Source organism: Drosophila navojoa, chromosome 5, assembly GCF_054131105.1.
Source record: "Drosophila navojoa isolate 15081-1374.11 chromosome 5, UAZ_NAV_1.0, whole genome shotgun sequence".
Lineage (NCBI taxonomy): Eukaryota > Metazoa > Arthropoda > Insecta > Diptera > Drosophilidae > Drosophila > Drosophila navojoa.
The window spans coordinates 11918061-11945560 of record NC_142893.1 but is presented as its reverse complement, the minus strand read 5'-3'; the positions used below and the strand labels follow the sequence as shown (position 1 = coordinate 11945560).

Here is a 27500-nt window from a genome sequence, read left to right as displayed (position 1 = left end):
GCTTGACAACTTGTATGATAAGTTGCACAAATTTGATTACGATGCTCATCAAATAAAAGGAACCATAGGTGGCAGCCTCAACAGCTCGTACACACTGGCAACTCTAAGAACAACCGGCTAGAAGCTTCGGCCACACTTCTACATACAAGTTTGACACGCAGAAGAGTCAGGTACGTTTTTTTGCGCCACAAAAAGTTCTTTCTGGTATATACATATATAAATGTTCATACATATTATTGAATGCTTTTCTTTGTATGAAAAATAAATATACACACATATATATCTAGATACAATGTTTATACTAAAGACTTTTCTTTGTTAATTTTTGAGTTGAATGCAACTGAGCTTGAACGACTTCTCGCATATCATCGTATGTTTTAATAACTGTTTTTTTTCTCTTTTTAGATTTTAACACAAATTTTTGCATAACTTTTTGAGAAAAATGTTCGTTGTACGTCGTAGCGCAGCCCGTTTGTACCCAGCTGGAGTGCAGTAAGTTATTTACTCTAATTAAATGCTAATTGGCTAACGCCTTTACACAAAAAAATGGCTTGAAAAACTAAAATTTTCTTAATGCGCTTACATACAGATATCTATTTATATGTACACTTTGTAAATTGTGCCGATAAGATAAACAAATAGAGCCCCGAAATTTCTTTACGCTTGACCCGGCACAAGTTGTTTGAGTGTGTGTGTGTGTATATATATATAAATATGTGTGTTTGTGTTTCGGCTTATGACTTCCTATTACATAACCTGCGCAAAAATTCTAATGCTTCAATGTATTGCGCTGCACCTACAGATTGGCGAAAATGAGCGGCAGCCAGGTCGGCGACTTGGGCAGTGGCGCCGGCAAGGGCGGTGGTGGCGGCGGCTCCATTCGTGAAGCTGGCGGCGCCTTCGGAAAACTGGAGGCTGCACGTGAGGAGGAATACTTCTACAAAAAGGTGAGTGAACTACAGTTCAACTTGAACTTTAAGTGGATAAAAATATTTACAATTTATTTAAATAGCATTAGAGGCTACATGAGAAATCTTGAAAATCCGCTAATAAATATAGAATAATCGAATAATTGAGCCTAGTGGCAGGGCAATCCATTCAGCAGCTCGTAGATGCCGCACTTCTGTATACGATAATTAACTTCCTTGAAATTCAGCCCAGTACCAAAAGCCTTTTGCAAGCGATTAGAGAGCGCCCAAATCTCCTCCTTGCCCTCGTGGTTTCTGACAATCTTCAGTCCACTGACGAACTGCAGCCGTTGCTCGTCCTCTATTAACAGGGCCATATTCTCAGGGGTATATGATTGACGTATATTCCAAGCCAGTATACTGGGCGGCTGCACCAAGCCGCAGAGCAACATGCCTGTCTCGCTCATGGCGGCGGCCACACATTGGCTGCCTCGTTTGCCTAGGAGTATAAATTGATCGAGCCCTGCACTGACATCGTTCCGCTTCCAGATGCTTCCATTATTAACCACACTCAGGGGAATTGCCATTTGCCAGTCGCTGGACAGCGAGTGGAAGTAGAGCATGCGCTCCAAATGCCCCGCCAGTCCGTGTGGCGTCAGTGACATGGCCACACTGCCATCCCACAGCTGGAAACTCTCGCCGGCTATCTTGAAAGTGCCAAAGTCCGGATGCGGATAGGTGTACTTGTTCTCGATGCGCCACGATTTCTGGGCAGCCACATCATAGACCACAATGCCATCTCCAATGGAGTCAGCCATGTATACATGCCCCACATCGCAATTCTTCGCATCCATCTCAATAGTGGGCGTTACAAAGCGACTTACGCCCGTCTTGTACACATCTTGTGGCAAGCGGTAGTGATGCACCACGCCCCCACTGGCCAGATCAAGGGCGTACAGCTGCGGTGGGCAGTGCTGCACAAAGTCAATCTCCCCACTGTCCAGTATCCACATGCGACCGCACTCGTCAATCTGTGTGCGATAAACGGAAGTCAGCCCGTTGCAGTCAGCGCCATGAGATTGATGCCAATCGTAGCTGGGATAGGCTCGTAGCTCGGTGCCGTTCTCCCGCACCTCGTTGGTGACATAGGCCAGGGAGTAGGGAACGCCCTTAGTGAAGCGAGGTATTGTCACAAAGATCGAGGGTGTTTTGTCACCATCTAAGCGAGAGAAAGTTCACATTAAGTTAAACTCGATGTACAACAAAGGCGAATGATGTCAGCATTGAAGCTTTTTGCCTTGCATTTGATTAATATCCAAACTCATTTACTTACGTGTATAGTAGACATCCACATCGATGGGCACAACACTGTCAGGATCATAAAGGCCGGCGCGCAGGACACGCTCACGTTCCTTTGGCGTCGGAAAGCCTAGCTCCAAGTTGCGCGCCTCAAAGACTCTTTCCAAGGCCTTGGAGTGGTATTCAATGCCTGGTGCTGTGGCATACTGTCCTGCCACAATGGCAATCAAACAGCTAACTAGAGCAATTATCCTTATGCAATGCTGGCAATGCATGCTGCTGTAATCCATTCACTTTCGCACGATGTGCTCCACGTAAGGCCAAAACAGTTACTGCGCTCGCGTCGCCAGCGAACGGCCCATGTCTTTCTAATCCGGCTATCAGCCGACCGACCAGACCTGATCAATTGGGTCAGCTTTGTGGTAAACTGGTTTAATTGCCAATTGAAAGCTTGCATTAAATTCTCATTGTAACGATCTTGTTAAAGTCCACTGCTGCCCGAAAACAAATCTGGCAAAGCAGTGCGATGCGGGGCACTAATTATGCCCCTGCCTTCCAGCCACTTCCAGTTACTTCCAGCTTCCACTCGATGCAATACACGGCGTCAAGGTAGAGTCCATTGCCCCCCCTATATATGTGTTGTAACAATAAATTACATATACTCTAACGAAAGTCGTTAAGACTTTTTGTTAACTGATTTCGCTGTTTGCTTAAGCCCGTGTTGACACCCTTTTTTTGCTCGTGAATATCAACAAAGCTGAGCTGAAATTCGCGCTGCTTTGGTATAATATTTGTTTTTGTGTGCCTTGGCTAAAAAATTCCCATGAAATTTTCATTTAGGGCGAGGTTTTTAGGTAGATATATTTATATTATTATATTATTGCAAGTTTCTCTGCTCAAATTTCTTTTGTATTGAAACTGGGTTAGTGAGCAGCTAAATAGAAAGAAAGAATATAAAGAGCTATTTCTCAGTTAGTTGCTTAGACTACTCTAGTTAGTATAAGCTGTCATTAGAGAGTATAAATTGGTCGTTTTGAAAGCCCTCTTTATAGCCTTTTGCCATTTTTATTTATAACCGGATCCCGCTTAAATATTGTTAACTTGTTGCCGTAAAACAAATTCCACTCGCTCCATGTGTTGGCGCGAATTCATCTTCAATGCGTAGCATTAGCGATAAGGCGACTTATGAACTTGATGACAAAAATATAAGCGATAGTAATACAACAACGCGTAGCATTGTATCACGAACAAAACCACCCTGTATAATGTGTTTTGAAAACGTGTCAGATTTGTTTTTTTTTTTTTTTTGTTTTTGTTTTCATTTTTGATCAAGTGCAGGTATTCAAATTGTAAGGAATACGAAATTCTTGTATAATGACTGCAATCATCATAATTCATAAGTATTTTAATTGTCTGATAAAATTATAGGATATATATTTTATATTAATATAGAAGCAGAGCTTTGGGATATTTGAATATTTACTTTAACGAGTGTTAACTATACTATATAGGTAATTAGCTATTGCGCCTTGTGAAAGCCTTAGATATTTAAGTATATTGTATTTAAATATTCAACTGATGCTTAGCTATAACTGTTTACTGTGGAGCTTAAGTAAAGATCAGACGATTGGTCAGGTCATCGTCGCTGGCGAAATACATGCCGCTGTGAATATCGTCGAGCTGCCGACGCATGATGCGGAAGTTAACCTCGTTCGAGTTCAATGTGCCCGCCGAAATTTTCTATAGAAAAACAAATAAAAAAATTAACATAGTTCAGTAGACCGAGCGCAAGAGGCTAGTCGAAGCTATATCTAACCTGAAAACGATTGGAGAGCATCCAGAGCTCCTCCTGACCGCCAGGATTGCGCACGACTTTCATGCCGCTAACGAACTGCAGCTCGCTGGATTTGGCTGGCAGATTGCCAAAGTAGCGTGTGGTGTAGGGCGTGTTCGTGTTCCAGGCGAATAGCTTGATCGGATTGAGGGTGACACAGTAGAGATTGTTGCGACTGTCCATAGCAGAGGCGGCACACTCGCTCTTACGCCTGCCCAGCAGCTTGAATTGATCCTCCATGGCACCCGAATCCTCTGCCCAGTTCTGTCGCCGGTTGATCAAGCTGAGCGGCACAGAGTACTCGCTGATGCTGGCCAGTGCATGGAAGTAGAGATTCTGCCTGTCATTGTTCACGGTAAAGATGCCGTCCATCAGAGTGAAGCTCTCGCCGGCAATGGTGTGGCGGCCATAGTCGGGATCCGGGTACATGAAGCGATTCTGAATGCGCCAGGCGGCATCGGCCTGATGATCGTAGACGATGAGTCCGTGGTAGTTCACGTCCGGTATATAGATCATGGTGCGGGCACAGTTGCCACGCGGCGGCGGGTCCTGCGTCAGCAGATTGGTTGCGATGAGTATCGAAGCGTGAGCCACATAGGTATCGTTGGGCAAACGGAAGCGATGCAGCAGACTATCGGTGCTCAGGTCAAACTTCAGCAACTGTGGCGGACAGTGTTGCACACCACCCACATTGCCCGAATCAATGACCCACATCTGATTGCACTCGTTGATCTATCAATAGCAGAAGAAAGAGTTTAGATTTCCTATTCTATGTCCCGAACAGCTCGAACTACTCACAGACACACGGAATGCTGACGTAATCTGGTCACAGTTGTCGCCATTGTTGTTATGCCAATTGTAGCCCGGATACGGCTGCAACTGGGGTCCATTGCGGCCCGACCGCTCGGAGACTGTGGCCAGGGTATAGGGTATGCCGGTGACGAAGCGTGGCACTGTGGTGAAGATGCGCACCTGTCCATTGGGCAGATAATGGGGCTGCACATCAATGGGCGTGCCATAGCCAGGCATCAAATTGCCATCCGACTGCGCCTTCTGCCGATCCCGGTCCGAGGCAAAGCCGTACTCCAACTGCTGCCATTCCTTCAGCGTCTCCAAAGAGCGCACGGGTCGCGCACCTCCAAGATGGCTGCTCACCCCACCAGTGTAGCCGGCAGCCAAAACGCCAAAGCTCGCTCCGACGACCAGCAGCAGCGGCACAATCCACATGCTGTTGCGCAAACGTTTCATCTTGAATGATTTCCGAAGTTGTCAATGAGCTATATGGAATTGATCTGGTCTGCGCTTATCAGCTGCTTATATAGAATTTGATGGGTGCGTGTATTTGTTTATTTTTTTGGAACTGATAGGTATTATATATTTATACAATAATTTAGCTAAAGCTAAGCTTTTTTTTCATGAGAATTGACTTTTAATTAGCTGTATGTGTGTTTGCTTTGTGGCTGGACACCCTCTGCGCGGCCAGTTGTGTTGGTAGCAATGCTCACTTTCTTGGCAGAGTCTTTGCTTTTACTCGCGCTTTTGTCACTTCAACTGGCGACGCACAACTAAAACTGGTTGGCCGGCAGAGCCAGCCTATAGCCAATACAACTGATACAGAATCAGGTTCAGGGTTGACTTTGGTCAGCGTGTGGATCTCAGGCAGATGCTACTGCTACTGCCGCAGCAGCACTGATTATATGCTGGCCGTTTTTTCCCCACCTCTTTTTTCTCTTTATTGGCTCTTATGTTCTCTCGCTCGTAAGCTAATAATATGGTAGCTGGCTAATTTGCATAGAGTGACATGCTTTTTGTTTTTTTTGGGTTTTTTTTTCGGGGTTGGCTGGAGAGTTGTTTGTATTCTGTCAAGTGTGTGCTAAAAAATCGTTTTTGCTTAATATTCGCGTTGACACTCAGACACTGGGGCTTTGGCCCATTGTTAAGCGGCTTTATAAGCGTAGTCGCTGTTGTCTGTAAATAATGCGAAAGATAATAGATGTTGTCAGTTATTGTCAAGCTATAATTAAGACAGAATAACGTTTGAGTGCTCTCGTGATTAAATTTGCTAATTACTTTCTTTAACGACCATTTTTGTTCTGCTTATAGCAAAGGGAGCAGCTGGAGCGCTTGAAGAACGATCAGATCCATCAGGCCGAATTCCATCATCAGCAGATCAAGGAGCACGAGGAGGCCATCCAGCGTCACAAGCAGTTCCTCGACAACCTGAACAAGTGAACCAAGCAACAAAGCAACCAACACAACGCAGCTTTCACATCACCTGAAACTATGATATGACATTTACTTAAATGCATTTAGAGATTTTGTTTGTATTGTTCTTAAAGCTTAAACCGAACTGTTTAAATGCTTAAATAAAAACTGTTTTTTGATATTTTTGCTTCTGGCATATACAACTTTTAAGTAAATTTGTTTTGCTGCCGCCGTCAGTCGGGTCGGGTCGCCTCGGTCGCCTTCATTGATAAATATGATTTAATTACAATTTTAATTTGAATCATCTAAGAGATGACAACGTTTGCGATTTGCTTTGCAACGGGAGTGGTCAAACTTCATGAATAAATACATTGTAATCAAGTATTTATATTTCATGCAATTAACAGCATTTAAGACGGGTTTGTTGTACACAAAAAAAAAGTACAAAGTCATTCATTAATTTGTATTTATTAGCATTTTTTTCATTCATCCGTAAATTAATTTTGAGATTACTTCTGGTTCAGTAAAGTGAATTTCATCGTATATATTTGGAGGCTTCGGCGATAATTATGGAGGGAAATTTCTTGTTTGTGAATTCAAAAGAAGGTACACGCCCTGTTTTATTTCGTTTACCCGTTATTTTAAGCTCCCGATGACGAAAATCTGAAATTTGTGTCGCTTGATTCACAAAAAGTACACCCACTTTTAATATTAGGTATAAATAAGCATATTTATTTATATACCTATATTTTTAATATATATTCACACACACTAAATCGGAACTAAGCTCTTCAGATCGCTTTAGGTCAGTGTGATAAGCACTTGCAAATCAAATTTACTGTGCATGCCTAAAAGTAGGCAATAATAATTTCATACAAAAGTGCTCCTACAGTAGCGTCCAAAATAAAGTATACGACTATTAAGCTTGCCTTAAATATTCAAATTGTTCAGAAATGATCTCATTTGGATAAATGTACCCAAGTGATAAACACCCAAATTTTATGCCCTCAAACATTTTATGCTTAATCTCCAGCAAGCTGAATTCGAAATCTATAAACTGGTATACATTGTGAAATATTTCAGTTAGAACATAACAATACCTTGTATATGGAAGCAAACATTCGTCTCATAAAACAGATTCTTGGCTTCTGACGGTTATACAGACAAATATTAAAAAAAAAACACCAAAAAAATGGCAAACTTAATACGCAAAATTCTAAAGCAGACCAAAGATTTCACCCAATGGTAAGTGCAAATCAGAAATAGTTGCTACCACTAATAAATGACGGTACTATGTAGGAAATACTTGATCAAAAGCAACTTTAATCTGGCTAACGTAATGCGAAACAGCACAGACCTGGAGCTAGAGGAATTGCGTTTGGTAAGTTCAGCCAGGTTTATTTATAGAGAATACATATGATTAACATTTATAGGAGCGCGCTGAGCTTGAGGCCCGCTCGAAGCTGCTCTGGCAGAGACAGCGATGCGTCGAATCCATGTTGACCGATCTGACGAGGAGCATTAAACAAATGGAATTCGACATTGATCTAATGCAGATGCAGAAGCCGGCACCCATAGCACCTCAGGAAACCCCAACAAATGAAGAGCCGCCAGCGAAACGCGAGCAAAAGATATAGGGAGAAAAAGGGAGCGGGAGAGCGAGCGAATGAGAGAGAGAGAGAGAGTCGGTGATTTTGTTTTGGCTTTTTTTTCCTTTTTTTTTTTTTTTTTTTTGTTACGGTCGCTTATCAGGGGGCTCACTTGGAAGACGCAAATCGCAAAAATCCCACTCGGTGCTTCACCGCAACCCGCAAGCGACTGCTGTCTCCATATATAATCGCCTCGCCTGAGCTGAGCTATTAGTCGCACCGAGCAAGCTTCACCGAGAACATCATGAAATTCATCGCACTCTGCTTCTTTCTGCTGTTGGCTCTGATCGCGACGCTCGGAAGTCTGCCCGGCGCAGTGGCAGAGCCATCCCGTGACAGTGGTGGCAACAGCTGGAGGGGCGGCTCCTCGGGCTCCCGGCCAAAGCAACGGCCCTTCATCTACGATGCGCCCATACGACAACCTGGTCGGCCCCAGACCATGTACGCCTAAACAAAAGCCACTGACATGCCCTAAGAACGATCAAACATCTTTTTGCAAACTTCAATAAATTATTAACAGCTTTATAACAACTAAAGATCTGTGATTGTTTTTGCTAGTGATGGGATGAGACGACATCTGTGCTATAAATAAATATATATGTTTAATCTTTGTCGGCATTTCTTCTTAGTAAATGCTCAGCTCAATTTAGCCTTACCTTAGACTTCAAGTTGAAGTTTGAAAATGCCACTGCCCTTCATATGCTAGTAAATTTCAATGCTTTTATATTTGTAAATTTATCATTCAAAATTTTAAGCATCTCAAAATTAACAAAATGTCTCCCATTCAACGGTTTCTCAGTTTCTTTGTTGCCAAGAATCTGCGCCTGCTGCAGTCGTCGCCAGTCGTGCGATGGCAGCAGTTGCTGAAGTGAGTATGATATGATATGATGTGATGTCGATAACTGAAATTCTGCTGCTGCTGTTCGATCGCCCGTAGGTTTTCCAATCAGATCTATGAGGTGGGCAAGGCTAAGGAGAATGTGCATTTCCTGAAAATGGTACGAGATGGAATGCATCCGAGACTGTGCTATTTACTAACCATCCTCCCTCTATCTGTTAGCAACGGGAACAGCTGAAGGAGCTGCGTCAGAAAATACTTAAGGAAAAGGAGGTGATCAAAGACCGTATCCAGCAGCTGGACAAGCAGATTGAATCTATCAAAAGGAAAAACGATGAGCGTGAAAATAGTAAAACCTGATTCGCCAGAAAATTATGAATACGTAGGCCTTCCGAATAACTTCATTACTTTCAAAATACTTTTATAACTCATTTTAACATCTTGAATTTCCTAAATTGTTTTTTTTTTTTTTTGTGTAATTTTAAATTTTTCTTTTAAGATTTGGAATATGGCAGCCTTGTTCTTTGGCCTCAAAACTAAAGCAGTATTAAATTTGTTGACGCCGTTGAGATTAGTCCACTTCACAAAGTTTCAGTGAGTGTTCAGCTCATATATATCATATATATCTATATGTCTTGTTCATTTTTTTTATAGACCTTACAGTCGAAAATTGATGAATAATATGAATCCGCGTGACTATCAAAACGCCTTGCAAAGAGTTTGTATTACCAAAACTTGTCATATCTATATAATTGTTTATATTTGTAATTGTTATAGCTCCATTTGCAACTGAACTTAATCAAGAAAAAAAAGCTGCACGATCGCCTCAGGCTGGACTATAAAATTGAACAATTGGATAGAAAAATTGAATACGTCAAATTGCGTTTAAAGGATGCGACAAAGAAATAATATAATCATAAATGTTGAGCCAGCAGGAATGGAAAACATTAAGAATTCAATTATACATAACTAAAAACTATTGAACAGTAAATTTAATAAAATTATATGCTGTTTTATAAAAAAAAAACTACTTTCATTAATAGAATCAACCATCAGATAAGTTGTCTACTCTGAGGACATCACTCCTCAGTTTCTCGACTCGGTTCGTAAATCCTTTATGAAATTCCAAGCAAACATAAAGCTCGTGGACTTAAAATTCATTTATTGAATAGACTTTCCAGTTCACTTATTTTGTTTGTCACTTTGGCATGAACTGGAAATTCCAAAATTTGTTCAAAATTCAAATTCAATAGTCAAAATTGCATTGCTGTGCATAATTTTCATTATGGACGGTTTATTCGGCTGCAGATTCAAAACAGCTTTCAACCTGTTTAATCCCCAACGTTGTTTTTCCTTCCAATGCGTTAGGTGAGTCCTACTACCTATGCACAGAAGACTTAATACAATCGAGCAATAATTTTTTATAGATCCAAGTCTGCAAAGTATTACGAAAAAATACCCAAGGAATATAGCAGCCCCAAGTTACTCAAAATGGTGCGTACTTGACTCTCTGTATAGTATGTAGTACATGTGTTTTCCATTTCCATCAGCAATACGATGCACTTATGGACTTGAGGCGCCAAAAGATGGCTGAACGAAGGCAACTGGACTATAAAATCCTGGATCTGCAGGATAAAATTGATGAGATAAGGGACTTGATAAGATACTAGGAAAGAAATGTGCTTTTATACTATTATGGCTAACCAATAAATTCTCCGCTTGAAAACATTTTAGCATTTAAATGCCCAGAAATTGGTGAAGTGAACTTCACTTTACTTTTATCCATTCGTAGATCTAACGTATACTTAGTCTGCATCGTAGTAGGCGCCATAGAAATTTGCTCATTGTATAGCTCAGTTCAGGTACATTTTTAAGTAATTAGTTGACTGAACTTTCCAAATTTTTTAATTGTATTTATACCAGGATTATGTTGTTCATAAAATTTTCGTATCGACTTTTTATGGGCGCTTTTAATGCCAACTCAGAAAATACAATGCTGAGCAATATGAGTAATGCATCCTTGCATAGGAAGCATGTCACAGATATCCATGAGAGGGGCAAGGCCAGAGAGAACGTTTACTTTCGGAAAAGAGTTTGTATTCGCCTAACGCATTCGTATATTCACAATATCAATAACAATGTCTATCTCCATTCTCAGCAATACGATCAATTACAAAAATTAAAGAAAATAAATGAGGAACAAAAGGCGAAAATTAATGAGAAAATTGATAAGTTATATGAAGAGATTGAGGAGATCTCGACAGAAATTGAGAAAATGAAGGATGACAAGTGAATGGAAGTTCGACTCAAGCCTAACTAGGTAGGTCTTGACAAACTGTCCCCCAAAATATTTTGACAAAATGTAGTTAGCGCCATACAGAATTCAATTCAAATTTCAAAATTTTTCTGTTAACACTATCTCTTTAGACTTTTTTTTTTTAAATTAGTATGCTGCCTGTGTGCAAGGCGCTTGAGTCCGTTCGGTTTGTCAAACCGATCTTTGATGCAATTCCACAGGGCTCGATTTTTATCATGTCTCGTCATTATACAAAGGAGATTTATGAGAGAGCCCGTGCCGTAGAGAATGCGCATTTCTTGAAAATTGTGCGTAAATATAACTAGATAAACCCAATCTTTACTAACGATTCTCCTTTTGTGACCACAGCAAAATGAGCAGCTCAGAAATCTGCGGAACAAAATTGCTAGAGAGAGAGGCCTAAGGGAGCACAAAGTGGAAACCAGTGTGCAAATAACGAGCCAAAAGGCGGAGAGCAACCGGAATTTGCATCAGACTCAGAGTGTGATAACCCAGCAAGCAGACAATTGAAATGATGTTTTTGTGATCACTTAGTAAAATGATTGTGGAAACGGGGCCAAGTCGCCAAATCGATCAGTAGGCTGATGCATATCTGCTAATCTTTTCATTGAACTACCTATTTCTCTTTTTTTGGAACAAAATTCAAAATTCTTCATTCGATAACATGTGGGTCTGCGCTCAGCACAGAGGTGCGGTAAGGAATATCATCAGGTTGCTGCAGAGGACATATCAACAGAGCCGCATAACCGAAGAAGAAAAGGCGAAAATTACTAAAGCAAAGGTAAGAGACAATCGTAGTCATTGCTTATTCGATTTCTGCTCTTTTGCCCTCTAGATCTCGGCTATGTGGAGCAAACAAGTTGAAAATTTATTGCGGGTACGTAGCACTCGCTGTATAGGAACTTAAGATGTCTACCATATCCAAAGATTCGCTTTAGAAACGTGAAATGCTGTGCCTCATCCGGGATTATATTGTGCTGCAGGAGCGCTATGTGAGCTCTAGATTGACAACGAACAAACGGCTGCTCGCCCATGCAAAATACTTACAAGTCACCAGAAAAAGAACTCCACTGTAGACAGATATATATATGCTAGCCATTGAAATGGGATATGCCACGGTGATCTTCATATTTTCATTAAAAAGTACTCATCATTTTATTTAAAATAGTTTGTATTTCTCATTTACAGTTGCTTTACAGGAAGCGTTACATAACAGAGGTAAACAAAATAAAAATAAAAACAGAAAAATAAAATAATGCTGCTTTCAAATGTTTTTCTTTGTTTATATATAAAGTGTTTAAGTATGTATATATATATATATATCGGGATATATATAGTTCATAGAGTGCCAGACAGCATTTCAAAGAGAGTGTGTGTGTGTGTGTGCGTGTTTGCAATTTAATTAAATATGGCATTTAAAACAAAAACATGTTCACATGTTACATTGAGAATAAATATGAAATCAGCATTCAAAATTTTGATCATATATGATAATAGGTAGGGTATACGCGTAATACAATAAAGTGAATAACTTAAGCTCTATAATAAGATAAAAAGATTTTGTTTTTGTGTTGTGCATTTCGTTAGTCGAACTCAAGTCAAGAAAATATATATATATATATCCATATATTTATATATATATATTTTTTTTTTTATAAGTACATTTTAAAATACATTTGTGGTAAGTAAAGTGTGTGTGTCAGTGTGCGTGTGTATGTAGGTTTTGAGCAACATGGAGAGCTGTTACAAGTACTACAACTAAAACTAAAACTAAGTAGAACTAAAAACTTGAATGCGTTCGGGCGTATTCACAAATCACTTGACTTGGTCAAGTGCCGAGCCACAAGACACGCCGCGCCTCTCGACTCCCGCCCCAAACGCTAGCTGCTAAGTGTTGTGTGTCTGTGTGTGTGCGAGTGTGTGTGTGTGTGTGTGAGGTAGGCTGTATGCTTGGGCTGTTTCTGGTTGCGTTCGGGGCGAGAGTCCTTTAACTATATAAAATAATATGGCATACTTTTGTGCGCCACTGCAGCTGCAAAGTGAAATGAGCTGCCGTCTGTCTCTGCCTGTATGTGTGTATGTGTGTGTGCGTGTGCTTCTAGCTTTTAAATACTGGTCAAACAATGCCAGGAATGTTGTGAATTGCAGCTCAATGTGTCCTTGTCCGTGTCTGTATCTGTGTCTGTGTCTGTGTGTGTATTTGTGCCTTTGCCTGTCTGTCTCTGGATACAAAATTGATTCTTAGTCTAAAATTTAACTTTAGCTACGCCCTACGTGCTAAGTGCTACGTGCTACAAAGTTACAGCTACAACTATAACAACGATGAAAACGATGATAATCAAGCAGTTAACGTTCTGCCCAGCGCTGCTCTAACTGGGCAACCGCTTGCTGGCCAACTCCTGCAGCTTCTGCAGCGCCAGCGTTTTGTTAATCTCGACCAGATCGCGGCTGTGCTTGGCCGCCTGCAGCTGGACCTCCAGTATTTTCATGCGCATCATATGCTCCTTGCTCTGCATCTCCATGAACATGCGCAGCTCGAACGAGTTGGCTGTGCTGCTGCTGCTGGTAAGGGCGCCGGCCACGGCGGCGGCGGCGGCGGCGGCGCTGCTGCTGCTGCTGCTGGCAGCGCCAACGACGCTGCTGCTGCTGCGCTCCAATGCCTGACTGTCTGAGGAGTGGGACACTGCGCTGGCCAGCGGCAGTGGCAGCGGCAGCGTTGTCTGTTGCTCCTCGCTGGCCAGACTGCTGCTGCTCGTGCGCTGCCGTTTGGCCATTGGCTTCAGCAGATCATCGTCGTCCTCATTGTTATTGTTGTTGTTATTGTTGTGCTGATGTTGCTGCTGCTGCTGCTGTTGTTGCTGTTGCTGCTGCTGCTGCTGCAGCGCCGCAGCCTGCGCCTGATGCTGCTGTAGAGCAACGGCAGCTGCCGCGGCATTCGGAAATTGGCCACTGCGCAGCGCATTGAGCGCCTCCAGCGTAGCGGATATGTTGTTCATGTTGAAGCTAGGCTGAAAGCCGGACATATCGCCCCCAGTGGGTGGCATGAAGGCGCCGCCAACGGCGCTTGTGTCCAACGCGGCGGCCGCCGGACTCTCTGACTCGCGCAGGCCGTTGCGACTGTGATTGGGCGACACACTCAGGCGCTCCCCATTGGCATGGATGTCGCTGCTGTGATTGTTGTAGGTCTCATTGAAGGTCTCGTTGGTCTCCTCCTCCTTGATGTCCACATCGCATAGCTCCTGCGGCGGTGTGCGACTGCTGCAATTGGCAGACGAAGAAATTTTACAGTTAGCTTATGATTTCTTAGCTGATCTGATTTTTAAGGCTACTCACTCATCCATGTCGTGCTCATCGGCATTGAATTTGTAGTCATCGCGATATTCAAAGTCCTCCTCGAGAGCGAGCGGTATTTTGGAGTAGTCAATGCCATCGAGCGCCTCCGACTTGCAGGCCTTTTTCGCCTCCTGCATAAAGTCCCAGACCTCAAAGGTGAACGGCGAGGGCTTCTTGCGATCGGCCACCTCGGCGCCAAACCTGGCCAGGCGATTGTTATAGTCCAGTATCTCATTACGCGTGCAGGCTGTAAATGACATCAATCGATTAAGGACTCTTGAAGTCTTAATTAATCCGAGTTCAAGCTCACCTTTCATGCGACGCCATTGCTCCTTGAGGCGATTGCAGGTGCGATCGGTGCCAAATTGATTGGAGAACTTTTGATGTATGATCTTCCAGGCCTTGTTCTTGACAGCAGTTAGCCCCGCATCGAGCCGCTTGTTCTCAATGATGCGCATATCCTTGCGGCACAGATCCAGCAAGTACTTCTTCTCCTGATGGTTCCAGTTCTGTGTGCGCTCCCGCTTCTTATACATGTTCATCGATGGACTGTTCATGTATTGCGTCATTTCTGCAATTAAATCGAACAGGTTAGATTGCATTGGATGTCGAATGGGCATCTCAATCTGAGGGTACTCTACCTGTCTTCAGATCGACACCTTCCAGCAGATTGTGGTTGGTGCTCTGCCAGTTGGCGGCTATCTTCATAAAAGCCTCCAGATCGTTGGCCGTGTACTGTTTGTTCACCTGTAACAATTAGAAATAGACACGTTAGCAATTTGCATCTCTCCCAGTTACACGTTAATTAAATCCGCATTATAATCCAAACCAATCCCAGTTCAAACCGAGAGCCCCCATATCGAGCTACTTGGGCATGCAAAGCTTGTGCCGGCTGAGACTTGTGAAACGCTTTAAGACGCACTTGAAGATTCATTGAACCTGAAGTTTTCGGACTCAAATTCCAATTGTCAGCAAAAGCCAAAAATAAAACAGACTAAAGAGCGCAAAGCAAAAACAAAAGAATGAAGGATTCGAGCTCGTCTCGTTCTCATTCTCATTCTCTTTTCATTTCTTTTTTTTGTTCTCTCTGATTTCTGACAAGCGCGTCTGACATCGTCTGATATTCTGATATGCTGCCAATATGCGATGCCACATTAATTGATTTTCAATTAGCCAACAGACGGCAGTTGCTAGACAAGGGGCCAAAGGCAAGGGTCGCGGACGGGCGGGTGGCTTCACACGAAATTTAAATGCTTGCAGGCCATTTTGAAATGGGCCAAGATATTATGAATAACAATGATTGCAAATGCATTTGTATAAAGAGAATCAAATAAATTGTATTCAAAGAAACAATACACACACACACTCACACACACACGCACACAATAATAACACTCTCTTAAGCAACAGCTGCCGACATTTTGTACGCTTTTAGCTGTATGCGTGTGTGTGTGTGTGTGTGTTTGTATATATCTTTCAGGGGCGATCAAACGTCGCACTGACAGCCAATTATATTAAGATCGAATAAGTTTGCTTACACACACACAGATAAACACACATACCACTGCAGCGAAATTCTTCATAATCGGCTGTACTTATATAGCCAATATGACCATACTTTGGATATATGTATATAAATAATATGTGTTGTATGTGTGTGTGTGTGTGTATTTGTGTCGTCTCTGTTTTTCTACCCAAAACTTATGCGCTATGCACATTGGCCAAAAATAATGTTGCAAGAAAACCAATATTAAAATAATATTAATATATATTTAAATGAAATTTAATAATTTAAATATATGTATATTTATGTGTTCAACTTGAATACCATGGATAAAATATATTTATATATATATTATATATTTATATTTTTTTTTTTAGTTTATTTTTTAAATCTTTCATGTTTGTAAGTTTTAATCATATTTTTAATTTTTTATTTTATTTAATTTTTAACATTTACTAATAAAATAAATAGTTGAGTAAATTTTGTTTGTAATATAAAAATATAATGATATAAAATAATAATATAAAATATATAATATAAACATTATGTCATTTAAATATAATTTAAATTTATTAAAACAATTATTAATATTTTTTGTTATTATTATTTAATATTATTATTTGTATTAATACTATTCTTATTATTATTTTTGTTTTATCATTATTATTTATTATTATTATTATTTATTATTATTATTATTATTTTTATTATTATTATTATTTTAATTATTATTATTATTTTTATTATTATTATTATTTTTATTATTATTATTATTATTATTTTTATTATTATTATTTGTATTATTATTATTTTTATTATTTTTTTTATTATTTATTATCATTTTATTATTTAAAATTTTTTTTTTTTTATTTATCTGTATTTACTCTTATTTATTATTTGTATTTGAAATTTTTGTTTTCCCAATTTTTTTTTCACATATTCATGTATTCATATCTATTCACCCAATTTGAAGTGATCTGGTACCACGGCAATCGCTGTGGCGCTGCCACAAATCGTCAATTTTGAAGTACGTTTTATTGTGCTTTATTTAACTTTATTTCATTTCGATTTTTACCAGCACTCTTCCCGCCTTATCCAAACCGATTACCGCTCCTCGCAGCGCCTCTCTGCCCCCCCTATCCCCTTCTCTGCCGTGCCTCTGTAGCCCCCTTTGATACACCCGCACTGAAAACTTCAGTTCACTTAACGCTGCGCCATGTGTTCAATATTTTTATGCCGTATCTGATTTACAATTTGCATTTGTGAGTACTCATTTCTATATGTTTGAATGGATATGTATTCGTATTTAATGGGCATAGACGGAGAGCGTACACACACACACACACACACACACATATATATATTTCTATGTACACATTATGTGTTATGGAAGGAACTTAGTCATTCAAAATTGTGCTTATGATTACGATTATTAGTTATTATTGCTGTGTTTGCCTTATTGCCACATCATATGAATGTATTTATTAGCAATTGATAATTATTCAATTTGAGTTAGGAGCTGTCACATTTAAATGCGTAGCGTCTGCTCAGAAAGGGGCGTGGCTGAGAAACAAAGCTGGAATATGCTACGATCGCAAATCGAACAGGAAGCTAAAATGAATTTTAACTAAAGAGAGAGAGAGAGAGAGCCATATAATATAGTTAGATTTTAGCTATCCCCCCCCCTCTCTCCCTCTCTCTCTTTGGTCAGACATCAATAACACAATAACGTTTATAATAATACAACAAATAATCACTCCAATCAATTGTGAGCATTAAGCATTGAAATTAAACAACTAGAAACTGGTTTACACACAATCTCAGCAAATGGCTTGAGTTTGATTATTTGTCTCGTTTCTTTTAATATTAAAACCGAAAATAATTATCGCCAGTGCTTTACACGGAGCGCGTGAAACCTACACAGCAGCGACAAAATGTGTCTTAACCTTGTGCCTTTAAATAAAGCACGGCATTGTAGTGAGGCCCACTACGAAAAGCCAAACCAAAACTATCAGACAGTAACTGTCTCTCTCTCTTTCTCTCTCCCTCTCTCACTCTGTTTGTTGTTCAAGTATAATTATGACAAATTAACAAAGTTATTGCATGTTACTTAGTACAGTGAACTATTTGCGTCAAAGAAGCTAAAGCAACGTTACAGTTCACACTCGCTAACAGTTTCAGCTGAAGTGCGAATGGAACGCATTTTAATGGGGTCCATATAAGTACAGCTACGAGTACTTGACTGCCTGGAGGGCATATATACACACACATACACACGCACACTCACACACACACACACACTCTTGTATTTATTTAGGTATTATAAGTACGTAACTGGGAATCGTTAAACTTTGTAGCACTCGAAATGATTTTACAGATTCCATTTTTAATATACCACGTCTTTCGAAATGCCAGAGAGCGAGGTAGTTTAGAGTCACGATCATCAGCTCACTTAGCTCTCTTTAATCTGAGCATCTTTAGGATCTGGAATTATAAACAGCGTCTCGTCTAACCCAAAGCAATCAAAACTCGGCTTTAATTGAGAATTTGAATTTCTATTGAAATGAATTGGAATTGTTCTTGTTCTCGTTCTCTTTTTTTTTTACAGGGCATCTTTTAACGGCACACACACACACACACAGCTCGTTCTGTTCTTTTCAGCTTATGCGTGGCGCGGCACAAATTTATGTATTATTATAATTACACAGAGTCGAAATACTAAAATAAAAACTGAAATGTCATCGAACGTTCAAGTGGGCAGGCAAGGCGAACCCATGAAAGTGCCCAAAAATCCCAATGCCCCTACGATAATTTTCAATTCCACATCCAAACTACCTACCCCTTCCATTCCGTTCCAATCCATTCCGTTCCGTTCGGTGCGATTCGATTCGAACTGCTGTGCTCTGGATGAATTCAAGTGGCATCGAGCATTGATTTGTATAGTGTTTATTGTTCTAACGTCGCAGTATTCCCCGAGCTCATTCCGATGGCTTAAGTGGAGCTGGCATTTCTTAGCTCTCCCTGCGCCTCTTAGCGCACACCCTTTTCGGCTCTTCGGTTGAGTACTCGCACACACACACATAGAGTTTCAATTTAACATATGCATTTTGCCTTTTATTCATACAAGTTGAACAATTTTTGTTATAATTTGGACGCAGCTGACGGAAATTGACTCATGGCTGGCGAATTATGCTCCAGGTGTGCATGACACTGGCGCTGCCAACAACAAATTTATTAGAAATTGCTACAACAAACCAAACACAACAACTACACACACACACACACACACATACAAACAACTTATGCAAACAAATAAACTAATTTCATGACGCACACGCGCGCGCCTGCGCAGTTGCTTCAACTGCAGCCGTCGACGTCAGCAGCGTTGCGACGTCGTCGTCGTCGTCGTGGTGTGCTACTTACAATTGTAACTAGCTAAAAAAAAAAAACGAAATAAGATTTTTTTCGTTTTTTCCAAACGTGCCTTTGTTTACTTCCCAGCTCAAGCCTGGCCTACACCCAAAAAAAAAAAAAATAAAAGCTGGAAAAAGCGTCGCGCGCGAGTTCAGTGACATTTTTTACTACTTTTTTAGATACTCTATGCGTAGGGTACTACCGTTTTATTGGCAAGCATGTAACAAATAAAGATCTAAACGGGAAGTAGAATGAGAATGACGCAGGGTTTATGAGAGATTAGATATAACCAGCTAAGGCATTCTTAAGCTTGTCTGGGAATTCAATAAGGATTTCTTTTCTATACATAATAAGAGCTTTTTGTTGTAAAATAATATTGTCTAATAGTACTACAACTACTATTTGACTAGAAAATGTGAGTCATTAGACTGCCATAAGGCAGAACAGAAGTTCTTCGATATGCAGCTTGATGTATCAAGAGTAGTTCTCTTAAATCTTCAATCACAGCTCTCTGAATCTGGAGGGAATCTATATGAAAAAGTATGAACACTATATACTAATACTATCGTCAACTTGGGCTGTGTTACTCGTTATTCAGTTTGATCTACAGAGCAGCTGACTTTGACCTCAGCTTAGCTCCCAACCCCAGCTCAATGAATAATATTTCATTTAACTCTCATCCTCTTTGTTCCATTTGCTCTATAGAGTAGATAACTTAGAACTGAGATAAGTTCCCGATCACAGCTCGACTCCTGAACGTCTTATCCAGTTTACATACATCTGCCATCCTCACTTACAACCTAAGAGTATTTGGTGTTCGTCTAGTTAAGGCTCAAAATTCTTTGTCGTTTTATTTTCTTGACTTTTTTTTATAGTCTGTGACAATTGCTGAGGCATCGACTGTAAGTTGAATTGCGCATGCGTAGGTAAAACTTACTAAATTATTGGGTTGTGTTTCATTAGTCAGCCCACAAGGCGGCAATAGTGGATGGGGGGATACGCTTTCGGGCGCAGCTGGCTGGCTGGCTGGCTGTCTGGCTGGCAGCTCAAAGTTGAGTGTTGGCCCAACTGTGTGCATACTTTTGAAACAGACTGTTGTATAGCTGGTGTCTTTGTGACAGCTGCACAGATATCGGCAAGCCAAATGGATTACCTATGCCACTAGGCGACTATTTCTATTGCTATCTCCATCTCAATCGGCCTGGAAACAAATGGAGCAGCTCGCATTTGAATAGTCATTATGCGGTTGAGACTCGTATCTCTCTCTTTAAAAAATATACAAAAACTTATTGTACTTATGCGTACTGTCTGTGACTTTCTTTGCCCGCACACACACACACACACACACACGCACACACACACACTCGCACACACCCTAAACATGGCTGGCTGACAAGTTCATTACACTGAACACTCGACTCTGGCCCGCACGCCTTATATGGCCAATGCCGATTGTTATTGTATTGTTGCGAGCATATAAATTAGGAGGAGAGCACAGCCTTGCCCCCTTGCATGGCATGGGGCGTGCTGAAGTCGAAACGCGACTACAATTGATTTGTCTTCACGTTTTCCCATTCAAATGAACTATTAAACCAATCGACTGAAACCTAGAATTAACTCCAGAGCCAGAGCTCCAAAACTGTTTTGTGAATTATAGTTGAATATCCACATATCATTTGATTTTTTACTCTATCTCTCTCTCTTTCTGTTGCTTTATCAAGAACTTTCGCTGTGCAATTTCTTTGCAATTTATATAAAATGTATTCGAATTGTTTCTATACAAATATTTGAGTTTAGTTTTGGGTTAGTTTGCTAGAAAGTTGGTTTAAGCACGGCCAGTTCAGTCTCATTGTCAGCAACACCCACACACACACACAAGCACATAACTCATTTGAGTTGTGCTGTGCCCCCAGCCCCAGTTCCGACGTCTGCTTGCCACAAACTCCAAAAAGCAGTTGCCACCAATTGCTGACTGGCATTTGAACATTTTTCGTAGCTGCCACTTTTGAATTTCTATACAAAAAGTTTCTTTAATTGTTTATAACTTGAGTGTGTGCGTTAAGTTGAGATATTTTTTGATGTGGGTTAACATTTCTTTAAGCATTTCACTTGGTAAACTCATATACGTTGTTGTTATAAAATCTTACTCGACAATTCTAAACGAAATTTCGTTAGTCATTTTTTTCTTACAAACAAATTTCATTTGAATATTGAAACTTATTGTTGTTGTTGTTGTGTGTGTGTGTGTGTATCTAATTTCTTTTTATGCTGCCAACGAGAGAGCTGGGTGTGTTGTTGCTGTAGCATTTTATAATCGCATCAAGTCATGATTACGCTACGACTTTAGACTGCTGCCTTCATAGGTTTAGATATATGAATATGTATATGTATGTATGGCTATATGTGTGTGTGTGTGTATAACTTGAAGGCGTTCAAATAATTTCTGGTTCCATTTAACTTGGACTTAAGTAACGAAAACTGAAACGCTTCAAGTAGACGACGACGATGCCGAAAACTACTTACAAATCAAAAGAAAGAAAGCCTCAAAATTCGATCCCCTCCAAACCGCAGCCCCAACTGCCCCCTGCCTCACTCCCTCACACAGATCTCAGCCATGTGGTTACAGAGTTGAGTTATTCTTTCTTGCTTCTTCTTCTTCTTCTTTTTTTTGGCATTAATTGTTCCATGCGCCGAATCTAAGATTGATTGAACGAGTTCAGTGAACTATTCGGGATCCATGTAAATTATCATTACTCGAAGCGATATACGAGCCCGATTCGTTTGGCGGCCTTTAGAATGCAGTCATTAAACAAGTATATCAAATTGACTATGTGTGTGTCTCTGTGTGTGTGTGTGTGTGTGTGTGTGTGTCAGTCCAACCAACCAGCTACTCAATACTCGATACTCATTTGAATTGGCCAGCCAATGCTATGTTGAGTGAGTGAGATACACTCGCTCGATAAGCCACGCCCAGTGGCTGCCATGTCATGTCTCGCAATGCGCAATAATAATAATAATAATTACAAATGATCAGATGTCAATTTCTTACAGTCAGCTCTCAGTTATCTGCCGCCCCCTCAACACCGCCCCGCCGTTGCCATACTCGGGCTTAGCTACCGCAGAAAAAAATAAGTTTTTTTTCTCCTTTAAACAAATGAAATTTATTGTTAACGGTTAGTGACCCGAATTACACGTATCGCTTATTTATATCTATACATTACAGGCACACACACACACACACACACACACACATAGATACACAGACAGACAGCAGATCAAAACTCTAGACCCAAACGCCAGGGCGATCAACAACGAATTGACTCTGCGCATGTGTGTGTGTGTGTGTGTGGCATGTATCTTTAAGTAGCATACAAGTCAAGTCAAGCCGAGACTGAATAACTGACTGAATGACAGACTGGCTGACTGTCTGACTTTCTGCTGTTTAGCTTTAAGCGTTTTAATTGCGCCAAACGCCGCCTACAAACCGAAGACGTAACTCAGCTCAGATAATGTATCTTTGTATCTGATCTTAATGTGCACACAGCACACATTTCTCTCTGTGTGCGTGTGTGTGTGTGTGTGCAAGACGAGCGCATAGATCGAACTGCTTCAATTAGTAAGCAGCCATAATCACCAAGACAAACTTTGAGCTACTTTTTCTACAGCAATTTTCAGTAGATCGCAGATAAATTCAAGTTTTGCAAACGATTTCACAAAAAATCATATTTACAGTTGTTAAGCGTATCAGCAGTGCAGGAATTTAATTATTTACTTTCGAATATTTTATATGAAATTTAAATATTACAGATTTGTATATATTTTATTTACAAATTTTTTTATTTTTTTCTTGGATTTTTCTAAGGCTCAAAATGGGCTTTGTTTGTTTTATATTTTTTGTAGTTGAGCAAAACTCGTAATAAATTCATATAAATATTAATTCGAATACATCAAAGTTGTGATAATACTATCATAAAAATCCTTTTATTAAATAATATCTTTAGGCCTTTTGCATAAATTGAAAGACGTTAAAGCTTCTCAGATTTCTTGAATGTGCTCCAGTTCTTTGAGAAGTTGTTGAGTTATGCAATGGATTAATTGAAATGCAAGTTGGGTGCAAAATCATTTTAATGAAAAAGTGGACACGCACATGCATTGAGAGCCAGAGCACACACACACAAACACACACATTCATCAATATGATTCTTTGTATCTGTTTCTTTCATTCGGCTGCACTAACGTTTGGCCTTTGCATTGTTGTTGTTGTTGTTGCTCACGTTGCTTCGCCCTGTGACGGAACAGCAATTGTTGTTGTGCTTGTTGTTGTTGCTGTTGTTATTGTTATTGTTGTCGTTGTTCTTTATAACTTTGCACGTACGCATTTCGGCTTAACTTTTTCCTATTCAAAACTAATCCCGAAAAGAAAAAAAAAAAACATAGAAATCATTTGAATTTTGTTGTTGGATGCCTTCTAATGCGCATTTCGGATGCGGCAACACATTGCAGCAGCAGCTGCACAAATTTCGCCAATGTATCTCACAGATACATTTCGTATTTGCAAGTATAACAATTTTACATATGTACGTTCCATTGTCGTTGCTTTTCTGACTTTTTGTTGTTGTTGTTGTTGTTTTCTTGTTTTTGGCTTCTCGGAAACGCAATTTAATTGTTGATTTAGGCGTGTTTTTTATGGCTTATCAGGCGGCGGCTAAAAGCCAAAGAACAATTTTAATTTAAATGCGCGCCCCCTCAACAAATGGCATAAAATACAAATTGTTTAATTATGAGCAACAACAAGTGCAAGAAGAAGAAGAAGCAGCAGCAGCATAACAGCAAAACAAATGTGTTAACTAATTCGAGGCAATTGCCCCAAGAGCTGATAATGTGGCCAACACACACACACACACAGAGGGAAATGCTAAACGGGCCAACGCGCCCCTTTTGCCAATGTGACGCCTGCTCTTTGTTTATTGTTTATCATGCTCTTTGCTACACACTCCATACGCCCTGAACTGGGTTCTGCTTGGCTAGCCAAGAGGTTTTAACACCTATCAGAGGGCATAATTGGGCCAAGCCAGTCCAAGCTGTTGGTTTTCATTTCATTTATATATATTGTAATTCCCAATTTGTTTTCGCCTTAAGCTAAATCTATAGGGCTTACTCGAGACTATCAGCTGGAAAACTGCTGAGATTGCATTTAAATATAAACAAGGTTTAAATTTTAATTAAGTGGAAAACGCCAACTTCTTCCTGGTATCAGCGACTTGTTAAATAAATTTGCACAACCATTCGAATACAATCAACAAAGGTGTGTGCGTGCGTGTGTGTGTGTGCGTGTGTGTGTGACTAGGTGTAGTCATATCTGTATACTTCTTCGTAGGTTATACAATAATTGTGGGCCGCTTATCGAACTAAATAAATATTAAATTGTAATTAAAGTCATGCGAATGATTTTCGGTTTTCCATTTTACTGTCAACAAATAAAGCACCTAACCTAACGGTGTCCACAGCGACGCTACACCTAATTGTATTTATCAAGGGATTGTCGAGCTGGCCGAAGCTTGGCCAAGTCGCAATTGTAATTGACAAATAAGTCGAAAATCACTTTAGCTGGGCATTAGGTCAACGTGAAATTTAATTGCTAATTGCATCGGCGAGCTTAGGGCGCCTCACTTAAAGGCTAGACTAAACTAAGTACACCCGGGTGATAGATAGCCTCAATTAGGTTGTCATTAGACAATCAATGCGCGTTCTCGTTGTGTTGGCCCGATTCTAACGGGGGCCGGACACATTGGCATTGGCTCGCTCCGTTGGTCTGGAAATCGAAATTCACAAAATATTTCAATTAACTCAAACAAACAACAGCAACAACAACAACACCTCGCATAACATGCAACAAATTGCGCGAGCTTTTTGTATTTTTTTCTTATTTTTTGGGACACACAGCTTGCAGCAGCATTTTTGTGGCGCACACCTGGAGAGGTGCCCACCAGAGAGCATATATCTAGAATCTAGCCGAGCAGCCGCCTGGCAACAATGCCACAAGGGGCAACAAATCTCCGCAGATAGCGAAAAGCGAGCTGACAACTGGGCAACTGCCAAACAGCAGCTGATGCCAAACGCCAACGCCAACATCAGCTGCGCCTGCGTTCGCTCTCGGCAGCTGCGTCTGCGTCGGCGTCGACGTCAGCATCTTACGCCTTGCGCCTTGAAGTTTCTTTCTTTCCATGCGCCGCTAACTTTTGTTGCCTGCTCCGTTTCGACTTGGCTTTTGCCTTGTGCTCCTTAAGTCTCTGATACCTGTACCAAAAGCGCAGCAAAGCGGGTATATTAGCTGGACAAAGTTAAACTCTGAATACTTCTTAAGTTTACCGTTTAGCTTAAGCAGTTTAGGCTTTAATTATAATGTATTTTGTTTAGGTTTTTCACATTTCACGCGGTATTTTGTCGTCGTGGATTGGCATTCATTTTGTGCTTGGCTGTGTTCAGCTCTTAGCCCTCTCCCAGTTATTATGCGCAAGTGTGACGCATGAATCATAGCAATTTATTTTGCTAGTTGCTGTTGTTGTTGTTGTTGTTGTTATTTCTGTGCCATTTGCGCTGAAAGTCATGCGCTTTAAATTTTAATAAATTAATATATATAGTTTACATATTTTCTGTTGCTTTTAGTTGATTCTGGCTGGCTAACTGATCAAGGGGCAACAGGAAAAGAGGGAAAAAAAAAACGATTGCAATTCGCGAGCTTAATTGGAACATCTAGCAGGGCCAAGTTAAATCAAAAGCGCATTCAAATGATCAATAGTTGGGCGCAACGCAAACCCAAATCAAACTGTCAGAAAGCCAATGAGTAAATGAATTGAGATATGAATCTACACACATATAAATTGGGTGTGTGTGTGCTTTTTTTTTTTATAACAAAATCAATGCCAAATGATGTGAGGCAAGAACTGAATTCAGCTTAAAAAATGCTGACGACATTTTTAATCCTAAAATTGAGACTAAAATTTTGGAGAGAAAAAAAAAAGGCAACGAAACGAAATACGAAACAGTCGAAAACGAAGCTCAGATTTATGTGTGTCTGTGCACTGCTCAAGGTGGGGGAGTTATTATGGCAGATAGCTGATGAAATGCCTCACATACCTGGGAAGAGGAGTTCGTGCGATCGCAACGGCGAGACATATTATAAAAATGCCCCACGACTTGTATACTTATATATATATCAAATGAAGCAAAGAGAGAGAGAGAGAGGGAGAGAGAGGGGGAGAAGGAGCGCAAAATAAAATAAAAACTGTAACTCGAAGCGTAGACATATACGTTTATACAATCAAGATTTGGTTTTAATAATTCAAAGTGAGTCGCACGCGGGATTAGCTGAGAAACGCGTCTAATGGGCGGCCAGACTTTGAGTAAGTAAAAACTGAAATCATGTTACGTTTTTTTTGACAAATTCGAAAGAAATTAAACAAACTGTTGTGCGAGTGTGTGTGTGAGTGCGGGTGTGCGTGTGTGTGTGTGTTTGAGAGATACGAAAGGAAGTGGCAATGCGCACGCGGCTCGTAGAGCTATTAAAATACAGAACACACCCAAAAATATTTTAACGACGGCTAAAGAGCGAGAAAGAGCAACAGAAAGCGAAAGAAACAAAACACAAAAGGAACGAACAGAGAGGGAGAGAGAGTCAGAGAGAGAGAGAGAGAGAGAGACATATCAGCGATAAATATATGTATGTGGTATAGCTAGTTGGCCAGCCGATGGATGGCTGACGACGATGATGATGACAATGATGATTGGGATGACGATGATGACAAAAAGGCAAGTCGCTGTCGGGTGACAGCGCGCGATTTATGCTCGAAATTGTACGCGTTGATGCATAAGTTATGCCCGAAAAGTATCTTGCGGATGCAGCCATGGGAAGATACTCGAGACACGCACAGGCACAGGCACAGGCACAGCTCAATTCAATCCGAAATTATGACATTAGGCAAACCGGTTTCTTTTTTTAGACTCTAGCCAAGCTGTAAAATTGATTTAGCTTGAGGTCCTGCTGGCATTCAAGCAGCGAACCACTTGCGAACCAGTTCACAGGTTCACATTCCCTACTTGAATCTTAAGAACTATCTATATCTGCTCTCTTCAGCCCTAGCTTATATACATATATCTAAGGGCAAATATTATATTGGGTGCATTGGAAACAGGATTTCA

The 27500-nt window shown here is 40.5% G+C and overlaps 7 protein-coding genes and 1 long non-coding RNA gene across 12 annotated transcripts in view; 5 read left to right on the top strand and 3 right to left on the bottom strand.

Moving 5' to 3' along the window:
* Nucleotides 1–40: 40 nt before the first annotated feature.
* LOC108654756 (ATPase inhibitor mai-2, mitochondrial) lies at nt 41–6461 on the top strand. The gene is made up of 4 exons (XM_018106286.3): nt 41–170; nt 406–492; nt 803–947; nt 6145–6461. Exons 2-4 carry the CDS (start codon nt 443–445, stop codon nt 6271–6273), a joined length of 324 nt encoding a protein of 107 aa, XP_017961775.1. The 5' UTR covers nt 41–170; nt 406–442; the 3' UTR covers nt 6274–6461.
* On the bottom strand, nt 975–2688 carry yellow-d2 (L-dopachrome tautomerase yellow-d2). Its single transcript, XM_018106283.3, has 2 exons — nt 2242–2688; nt 975–2127 (listed from the first exon to the last, which is right to left on the bottom strand). The coding sequence occupies exons 1-2, from the start codon at nt 2495–2497 to the stop codon at nt 1079–1081; spliced, it is 1305 nt and encodes a 434-aa protein (XP_017961772.1). The 5' UTR covers nt 2498–2688; the 3' UTR covers nt 975–1078.
* yellow-d (L-dopachrome tautomerase yellow-d) lies at nt 3587–5405 on the bottom strand. The gene is made up of 3 exons (XM_018106282.3): nt 4840–5405; nt 4024–4773; nt 3587–3947 (listed from the first exon to the last, which is right to left on the bottom strand). The coding sequence occupies exons 1-3, from the start codon at nt 5287–5289 to the stop codon at nt 3816–3818; spliced, it is 1332 nt and encodes a 443-aa protein (XP_017961771.1). The 5' UTR covers nt 5290–5405; the 3' UTR covers nt 3587–3815.
* A 798-nt stretch (nt 6462–7259) lies between the features above and the next one.
* LOC108654143 (uncharacterized) lies at nt 7260–8431 on the top strand. The gene is made up of 3 exons (XM_018105236.3): nt 7260–7491; nt 7546–7627; nt 7680–8431. Exons 1-3 carry the CDS (start codon nt 7439–7441, stop codon nt 7881–7883), a joined length of 339 nt encoding a protein of 112 aa, XP_017960725.1. The 5' UTR covers nt 7260–7438; the 3' UTR covers nt 7884–8431.
* On the top strand, nt 8140–8431 carry LOC108654147 (Immune induced molecule 18). Its single transcript, XM_018105241.3, has one exon. The coding sequence runs from the start codon at nt 8140–8142 to the stop codon at nt 8344–8346; it is 207 nt and encodes a 68-aa protein (XP_017960730.1). The 3' UTR covers nt 8347–8431.
* Nucleotides 8432–8550: 119 nt separating this feature from the next.
* Nucleotides 8551–10461, top strand: LOC108654146 (uncharacterized). 2 transcript variants are annotated; one of them, XM_089262182.1, is made up of 8 exons: nt 8551–8763; nt 8833–8893; nt 8956–9115; nt 9233–9327; nt 9388–9451; nt 9511–10101; nt 10161–10227; nt 10284–10461. In XM_089262182.1, the coding sequence occupies exons 1-3, from the start codon at nt 8669–8671 to the stop codon at nt 9091–9093; spliced, it is 294 nt and encodes a 97-aa protein (XP_089118308.1). In that variant the 5' UTR covers nt 8551–8668; the 3' UTR covers nt 9094–9115; nt 9233–9327; nt 9388–9451; nt 9511–10101; nt 10161–10227; nt 10284–10461. The 2 variants fall into 2 exon arrangements, with proteins under 2 accessions (XP_089118308.1, XP_089118309.1); XM_089262183.1 differs by lacking the exon at nt 9388–9451.
* Nucleotides 10462–10583: 122 nt separating this feature from the next.
* LOC108654141 (uncharacterized) lies at nt 10584–12306 on the top strand. The gene is made up of 7 exons (XR_003980881.2): nt 10584–10825; nt 10892–11053; nt 11161–11337; nt 11399–11831; nt 11886–11927; nt 11989–12168; nt 12239–12306. It is a non-coding gene; the product is annotated as an uncharacterized LOC108654141 (long non-coding RNA).
* The window catches only part of apt (apontic), a 44554-nt gene continuing 29234 nt past the window's right edge, over nt 12181–27500 (bottom strand). For 3 of the 4 annotated variants that reach the window (XM_018105226.3, XM_089262181.1, XM_018105227.3), the window contains exons 2-5: nt 15025–15130; nt 14694–14954; nt 14384–14630; nt 12181–14308 (exon numbers count right to left, since the gene is read on the bottom strand). In XM_018105226.3, the coding sequence (XP_017960715.1) occupies nt 13420–14308; nt 14384–14630; nt 14694–14954; nt 15025–15130 (1503 nt within the window). In that variant the 3' untranslated portion in view covers nt 12181–13419. Of the gene's footprint in view, nt 14309–14383; nt 14631–14693; nt 14955–15024; nt 15131–18726; nt 19005–27500 lie in introns of those variants that run through there. The other variant, XM_089262180.1, reaches the window with a different exon arrangement.